The sequence below is a fragment of the Dipodomys ordii genome, unplaced genomic scaffold, assembly GCF_000151885.1.
Source record: "Dipodomys ordii isolate 6190 unplaced genomic scaffold, Dord_2.0 Scaffold214, whole genome shotgun sequence".
NCBI classification, from domain to species: domain Eukaryota; kingdom Metazoa; phylum Chordata; class Mammalia; order Rodentia; family Heteromyidae; genus Dipodomys; species Dipodomys ordii.
The window spans coordinates 294,105-302,791 of NW_012267430.1; the positions used below are offsets into that span (position 1 = coordinate 294,105).

General features: G+C 39.1%; 1 protein-coding gene across 1 annotated transcript in view; it reads right to left on the minus strand.

Annotated features, from left to right (window-relative positions):
* Window positions 1–8,687, minus strand: part of Rpia (ribose 5-phosphate isomerase A) — a 36,104-nt gene that overhangs the window by 11,178 nt on the left and 16,239 nt on the right. The window contains exons 4-5 of the mRNA XM_013035504.1: window positions 1,573–1,632; window positions 1,014–1,077 (exon numbers count right to left, since the gene is read on the minus strand). Coding sequence (XP_012890958.1) covers window positions 1,014–1,077; window positions 1,573–1,632 — 124 coding nt within the window. The remainder of the gene's footprint in view (window positions 1–1,013; window positions 1,078–1,572; window positions 1,633–8,687) is intronic.

Sequence of the window (8,687 nt, forward strand, 5' to 3'; positions counted from 1 at the left end):
TAGTGGTAGAGTGCTAGCCTTGAGCTGAAGAGCTGAGGGACAGCGCCCAGGCCCAGAGTTCAGGCCCCACAACCGGACCCAAAAAATAAATAAATAAAAAATAAATTAAAAAAAATGGAGCTATGGCTCAAGTAATAGAGTGCTAGACTTGACCAAAGAAAGGTCAGGGACAGAGCTTAGACCCTGAGTTAAAGAGCCAGGACTGGCACCAAAAAAAAATCAAACTCAATAAAGCAGGATTTCAAGAAAGCACTGCCCATACTCTGTATGGGCAACATGGTAACTTTAGGTAAGGTTTTTCTCAAGTAGTAATATGCGAGGGATACATTCCACCTATGCTATAGCTGCTTGACATGGCTGGGGTAGCACAGGTATAAAGCCTAGAAAGTTTCAGAGAAGCACACCGTTTCTATCCTTTCACAGCATGTCTGAAGCTGCAGTTTGCATTATTCTCCTCCAGCCTGCACATAAGGCCAGGATACACTGTGGAAACTATATGCCAGGAACGTGCTACCTTTTCTGTCTAGTATCTGAACCCACCTTCAGCCAAAAGTACATTCTTTATAGCTGCCGAATTGCTGATTCAGCTTGTGCCTCCAGCTCTACCCACAGTCCCCCAAAAAAGCCTTCCATGGGTCTTACTAACACCTCAAACCATTTGTGTATCAAAGTGGTACCCTCTTAGTTCTCACTACGCACCAACACATTCCACTCACTCTGTCCAAATCACCCCAGAAAGTCTGGGCACTGTTCATATATGCCCACATGCCTGTGGTTCCTACTTACCCATCCTCTCCTGCCCATCCACTGGAGCCTTACCACTTCAGCTCCAACATTACCACTTCCAACAATTCTTTTTCTAACACTGTCTTACTGCTCTTCTAACCACTGTTCTAGAGGCAGTAGTAAACAAGTTCTAATTCTGGGCATGCTCCTTATTCTGTGGCCTTAATAATCTGATATACTCTCAACTGCACCTTCTTCATATCCCTAAAGTGGAATAAGTATAGTACCCACCATCAGACTGCTGGATGCTAAAGAACTTAATATAGGAAGAACAGTCCTAAAACCTGATACCTAATAATGGTTCAGAAAATATGCTGCAATCACATGTCAAACTGCTCATTTTCATCTTTGGTCTTTTCTAACAACCTCTAGGACTAGGTATCTACTGTAAAACTTGTTAGTTTTCAAAATATCAGTTTTCATGGCTGCCACAGATAATGACTTCTTGTCTCCACTTAAGTGTAAATTCTATGTACTAGCTCACTCTTTTGCATTTCTTAGAAAAAGTTATCTTAAGAAGCACTAAACCCTAAGCTTATCCAGTTCCTCTTTAAGTAAGGCATACTTAACTCAAAACTTGAGTTAAGTCCCAGGTAATCTACCTTGTACTATACCAATAACATCAACTAACCACCTCTCCTCTGTGACCTCAGCCAGAATGAATACTCAGGGTCCTAGAAGAAAAGTTAATATAACTAAACTATGACAAACTATCTGGAGTTCATGAACAAGTGAGAACTATAAAGGAAAAGGAAAGAAATGTACAATAATCTATGTTTCTCTTACCTCTGGGTGTCGATCCAGGTCACTGAGGGTTAAGCCATATTGTAGGATGAGCTGCCGGGCCTGGGGAAAGACAAGAAAATGCACTGGTAATCATTTGTTCAGAATACATGGCAAGGATTCTCAGAATTCCTTTGGAGTTAAGTGTCAAACCCGGAGGCCTCATGAAAGTTCCCACTCAAATCCCAACCTGGTCTACCTAGGCCAGGAGATGGAGCCACACAAATGACAAAACTAACTCAGTGACCTGTTGCTTAGAACTATTCCTAAAACACTGAACAATATACATTTTTTAAAAATTAAAAAAGTCTTTGCTGAGCAAGGTTGCACCCTTGTTTTTCCAACATTCAGGAGGCCAAGATAGGAAGATTACAAATATCAAACCAGCCTGGCTACGTAGCAAAAAAGAAAAAAGGGGAGTTGCAAAAAAGAAAAAAGGGGAGTTGCAAAAAAGAAAAAAGGGGAGTTTAGGGATCTTTAGCTCAGTGGTAGAGTATTTGCCTAGCAAATGCAAGACTCTGGACTTGATCTCCAGGACTTTAAAAATAAATTAAGAATCTTAGTTTTTTTTTCATTATTAATTAGTTGCAAAAAGTTTTTTAAACAATCCAACAACCCAGGCACAATGATGCATATCTGTAATTCTAGAATTCAAGAAGCTAAAGCAGAAAATCATTTTGGCTAAACATATCTCAAATATAAAATACATATATGCATACAAAGAAATACATAAATAAATCCTAGGGTATGAGAAAAAGGCTACAGATCACTATGTATTGATAGAGAACAATTTATTCTTATATATTTACAAATTTTTATATATTTATATTTTCAGTGCAGAACTTAGGTTTTAACTTGCTAAGCAAGCAATTTTGTCACTTGAACCACACCTACAGGCCAAGTAAAAATATTTTAAAGGATACGATAAATAAGAGAAATTTGCACCCCAGGTTTTTACGTGATGCTATAGTCAAAGTAAAAATATTTTAAAGGATAAGAGCAATAAAAGAAATTTGAACCCTAGGTTTTAACTTGATGCTATGAAGGAATACTAATTTTTAATATCATTATTGTTTTTAAGAGATCCTTTGTCCTTCAGAAAGACACAATAAGGTTTATGCAATGAAATGATATTCTGCTGGGAATTTGTTTCAAAATAATGGTTGAAGGAGGAGGATGAAATATAAATTAAGGCGGAGCCTGTGGCTCAAGCCTGTAATCCTAGCTACTCAGGAGGCTGGGATCTGAGGATCATAGGTCAAAGGCAGCCCAGGCAGGAAAGTCTGTGAGACTCTTATCTCCAATAAACCACTAAAAAAACAAAAGTGGCACTGTGGCTCAAGTAGTAGAGCACTAGCCTTAAGCTGAAGAGCTGAGGGACAGAGCCCAGTCCCAGAGTTCAAACCCCACGATCCACAAAAGAAGAAAAGAAATATAAATTAAACAGAATTGACTGACCATGAATTAATATTTAAAACTGGGTGGTTAGTTCAGTGAAGTTCATTTTACTGTTCCTTTTTTCTTTTAGAAGTTGGAAGTTTTCTACAATAAAAAAATCTAAAATAAAAGCTTGGCACCAGTGGCTCATGCCTGTAATCCTATCAAATCAGGAGGCTGAGATCTGAGGACTGTGGTTCAAAGTCAGTCGGGGCAGGGAAGCCAGTGGGACTTATCTGCAATAAACCACTCAAAAAACTGGAAGTGGCGCTGTGGCTTACGTGGTAGAGCTGAGGGGCTGAAGAGCAGAAGAGCTGAGGGACAGGGGCCAGGCCCAGAGTTCAAGCCCACAACCAACCAAAAAAAAAAAAAAACTAAAATAAAATGTTGCCTAAATAATAACAAGATAAATGAAAAAAACTAAAACTTCTATTTTAATTATAGAATAATACATAATAAAGGAAGAGAGTAATAATAAATGGTACTACTGGACTCTTTCTGGCTTGCTAGATGTAGTATTACTGAAACCATACTAATTACATTCCCTGAAGCTGGGCCCCAGTGATCTCCATTCATTTAGGATTCCTGCCTTCTGATATCTTTCTCCACAGTCCTAGACTGTGTGATCAGTGGCAGAGAACAGACAGTATCACACTACTGAGATTAGTTAATAAATGATGCTGTGCAGAGAAGGAAGGACAGGAGAGGATGGATATTCAAGTGTGAGAACACACACATGCTCTAACATATACACCTCACCCTATACCTCATTAATAAACACAAATATTTCAATCATAAACATAACATTTAAAATAAAAACCACAATAAATGAAAGATGGTTAGCTTTGTTTGTAATTCTAGAATAGGGCAACATTTCACTCCATCAAATAAAATGAGTTTTTCAATAACTGAGCACAGGAGGTTGCTTTTATAGACAGAAAAGCTATAGAAAGCAGAAACAGATTGGCCATTTCAATGTGACTTTCCTAGTAAATTAACAGAAAGGGGAAATAGAATAACTAATTGGTTAATTTCAAGATTACTTTTCTGTTTAAAGCAAAACAAACTTCATTATCACTCCAATGGAAACTGGCCTGTTTAGGAAACTTGGCTGTTACCCTTTATTCTCCTGATAGCTTGGGAGGACAAAAAATAACCTAGTTTCAGTTTGGTGATATGGAATTTTTGTTATTAACTACATTCTGATTACTGGCCTGGTCCACTTAGTACACAAGTCCAGTCTAAAACAATGGCCTCTCAATAACCAGTGTATGTCTGAGTCAAGCAGAAAAGGTCAGATAAGTTGATGTTAGGGAAATGAATCTCAAGATAAGTATTCAAATGTTTTTTTTCTTTCATGCAATTGTTTCTAACATATTTATAAGATGATTTCTTTGTTGCTTTGTACATCCCTCCCCCACGGTATAACCTGTGCTTTCACTGTATTTGATGTCGGTATAATTTGTGGAGGGGAAGGGGAAAAACAAATCGTTTAAATAAGGATACAGGTGGACCCATTGCAACAATGAGACATACAAGTCTTTAAGTCGAAAAACGAACTTTACAACTTTGGGGGGGGGGGATCAGGTAGGTCTTTAAGTCCAAAAACGAACTTTACAACTTTGGGGGGGAGGATCAGGTAGGGGGAGAGGGGATATGGGAAGGGATGGGAAGGGGAAACAAAGAGGAGGCAACAATCCTTGGTAAGAAATGAACTTGTTATCTTCCCCATATAATTGTAACCCCTCTGTATGGTATTTTCACAATAAAAAATTAAAAACAATGGCCTCCTCTATTTTTACTTAATATAACTGAAATCTAGGCCCTTACATGACCTCAGGAATAAAATATTCTAATAAAATACTCAGGTCCCCCACTATCCCCCTTCCCCCGACTACTCTCCTTCCACCACCTCTGGCCTGATTCCTCACATGTGGCCCTACAGCTAAAAAGAGAAATCACAAGTACAATGTCATGAGTCTCATTCTCCCTGAGTGCTGGGGTTGAATTGTGTTCCCCACAAAGATTGGCCTAATCCTGCACACTTGAAATCCCAGGATGGACGGTTGTAGGCTAGCCGTGGGAAAAATAGGAAAACTTATCTCAAAAGCAAAATGACTAGAGTGTGGCTCATGTGGCAGATCACTAGGCCTTCACTTCAATCTCCAGTACCAAAAAAAAAAAAAAGAAAGAAAGAAAAAAGATATGTTAGAATCCTAAGCTCCAGTACCTCACAGTGTGTGCTCTCTTGGAGACAGGGCCTTCATAGGTTATCTAGCTAAAATGAAGTTATCAGAGCCACACACTGGTATCTTTATAAAAAGGGGACATTTTTACACTGATACATACACAGGAAGACGAGCACATAAGCATGAACTAGATGTCAAGGTTATGGACCCACAAGCCAAGACACATCAAAGACTGCCAGTAATCCTCCAAAAGCACAGAACAAGCCTCAGAAGGAAACTCTAGGCATACTTTGATGTTCGACTTCCAGAATGATGAGACAAAAATTTGGCAACTTTAAAGGCTTTCAATTAGTGGTACCTGTAGGGCACTAGCCTTGAGCTGAAGAGCTGAGGGACAGTGCTCAGGCCCAGAGTTCAGGCCCCATGACCAACAAAAAAAAAATTTCCTCAACTAGTGGTACCTTGTTGGAGCAATCTTATCAAACGTACAAGTTCAAAAAGGCCTCCCTACCACTAGCTCATCCAGCAGCCGTGGTCTCCTGAAGGTATAAAGCAAACAGCCCTACCCACCTCTTCCAGCCAAGCTCTCTCAAATGCACAAAGCAGGAAAGTTAATGATTTGCTTGTGCTTCTGGAAATAGGAGCCTTCTGAAAATAATGCTTTCTCATTGGAATTCCATAATGTCTTAAGACCAGTGGCATGTAGCAGGTGAGCAGTTCTTGTGTTTTATAAATTTCATAACCTAACTGAAAATTCCACACTTTCCCTCCTATCTAATCTATACTTTCCCTCAATCTAGTATTTGAACAAAAAGAAAATAAAGTCCTGGTGCAGGTGGCTCATTCCTGTAATCCTACCTACTCAGGACACTGAGCTCTGAGGATCATGGTTCAAAACCAAACCAAGCAAAAAAGTCCATGAAACTCTTATCTCCAATTAACAACCAGAAAACCAGAAGTGGGGCTGTAGTAGCTATGGGATGGCACCCTGGCCCTGAGTTCAAGCCTCACAACTGACAAAAAAAAAAGAGGGGGTTGATTTGGGCTTAAATCAAATCTGGCTTGTAAATGCTTTATTTTTTTCCTTCAAAAGCCTGCAACTTTAAACACAAATTCATTTAAATCACATTAGGTTCATCAGGACACAAAACACTGATTTCCTTTCAACTATTTCGGGAGACTATACCTAGCCAAGCTTATCACAAATTAAGTTTGGATTTGAGGGGAAAGGGATAACTAGTGAAATTTTTTTAAAGATCCATTCATTTTCAATGACTACACCACCTAAATAACTTGAATCAGCCAACATTTTCCAGTCAACAAACAGAAAAAACACAGGTGGGTTAGGAGAACACCATGTTAAAAAACTTTCATCTAAAGATAGCAATCTGAACACCTGTTTTAGCTAAACTCTTTCCCAAAACCTGTGTGAGTGCATGCATGTCAGTACTAGGGCCTGAACATAGTCCTTCTCCAGAAAACCCTAATACAGTCATTGATAGGCAACAGTAAATGAAGGAAATAAGAGATATACTAGGCCAGAAAGGTAAAAAGCAACCAAATAAACACAGAATCTCTCAAATGATTCAGGAAGTAGCATTATCATGAACACCAGAAAGCACACACAAAGATAGAAAAGGAAGACTGGCTGAAAGGCAAGTTAAGATCTTGTTATACCTCCATATCCTCCTCTCCTACTGCCAAAGCAGCAGGATGTTTCTTGGGAGAAAGAAAAGAGCTGGCTGGTCTTAGGACTGGTTTCCAGGAACAACTAAAGACTAGGGTATGCCATCAGTGAGCTTCTGCTGCATAGCAGCTACCCCAAACTCAGTGACTTAAAAGAACATATATTTAAGCCGGGCATCAGTAGCTCACACCTGTAATCCTAGCTACTCAGGAGTCTGAGAGCCGAGGATCACAATTCAAAGCCATCATGGACCAGAAAACTGGAAGTAGCACTGTGGCTCAAGTGGTAGAGAGCTAGTCTTGAGCTGAAGAGCTCAAGGACAGCACTCAGGCCCACAGTTTAAGCCCCATGATGGACCAAAAAGAAAAAAGAAAAAAGAACACATATTTATAATGTCTCATGATTCTGTGGACTGGCTGGGAAGACTTCTCATCTGGGCTTGTTAGTGTAAGCCTCATTCACTTGCCAGGAATGGATCTCCACATGGCTTCTTATCCCGCAAGAATCTAGTCTTCAAAGAATAACCTGGCAGCACGAAGAGTCAACCCTCAATGCAAAAGCACTTTTCATCTCACTAGATCATGTCCCAATGACAAACAAGTCACATAGTTATACCCAGAAACAAAAGTTATATCCAGATACAAAATGTCATAAATATTTTCTCTCATCTACCACTGACACTATATTAGAAGTAAAAGAAAATTTATATCCAGAATATTTACAGCAGGTAGTAAAAAACATTCTGAAGGGCCATATATAAGAACAGTATCACAGTATCAATGAGATCTGAGGATCACGGTTCAAAGCCAGCCTGGGCAAAAATCAGACTCTTATCTCCAATTAACCACCAGAAAACCATAAGGCACTGTGGCTCAAGTGGTCGAGTGCTGGCCTTGAGCTGAAGAGCTAGCTGAGGTACAGTGCCCAGACCCAGAGGGTAAGCCCCAAGACCAGAGGGAAAAAAAGAGAATAGTATCTAGCTGGTTCTTTACTTTGTTTTATTTGTGGTGGTTTGTCTACTGTACCTGGGGCAGCATCCTACTCTTAGGCCTCAGTCCCAAGAACTGAGGAACATCTTCAATGCCCCAGACACCAATAACTTTTTGGTGCCATGACTCAAATATAATCAAAGGGTTACAAGGTATCCTCATCAGACAATACCAACAACTTTGCACCATTATCTTTCCACTTCCTTTCCTTTTTTTCCTATTTTTTTTAATTTTATTGTAAAGATGAAGTACAGAGGGATTACAGTTACATAAGTAAGGTAATAAGTACATTTCTTTTTGGACAGTGTTCCCCCCTCCCTCATTTTCTTCCATCCCCTCCAACTCCCCTTCCTCCCAAGTTGTATATTTTATTTCTAACAGTGTCTAGTGATTATCACTGTTACATTGGTTCACCCATTGTCCCACCATTTCTATGATTCTCCTTCCCTTCCCCAAATCAGAAAAACAGAGATCAAAAACAGTGACAATAGGGAATAAACCAAAGGGAGAAAAAAAGAAAGAAAAAATGAAATAACTGCAAGCAATATACTAGAAAAACTTCGTTTCCATTTCTTGGAGTTCATTTTGATAAATATTTTATATAGTCATATGCACATAGCTATTAAAGTACTGTGATTCTCTGCTAAGAATATCCTAGACAGAATCTAGTTATTACAAATGAGGGAGACTCATATCTAAAATATACTTGGAACTCAAAAAATTAAATGCCCCAACAACAAATCCTCAAAGAAACAACTGCCCAATAAATAAGTGGGCTAAAGACTTAAAGAGAAACTTCTCTGAAGAAGAAAGAAG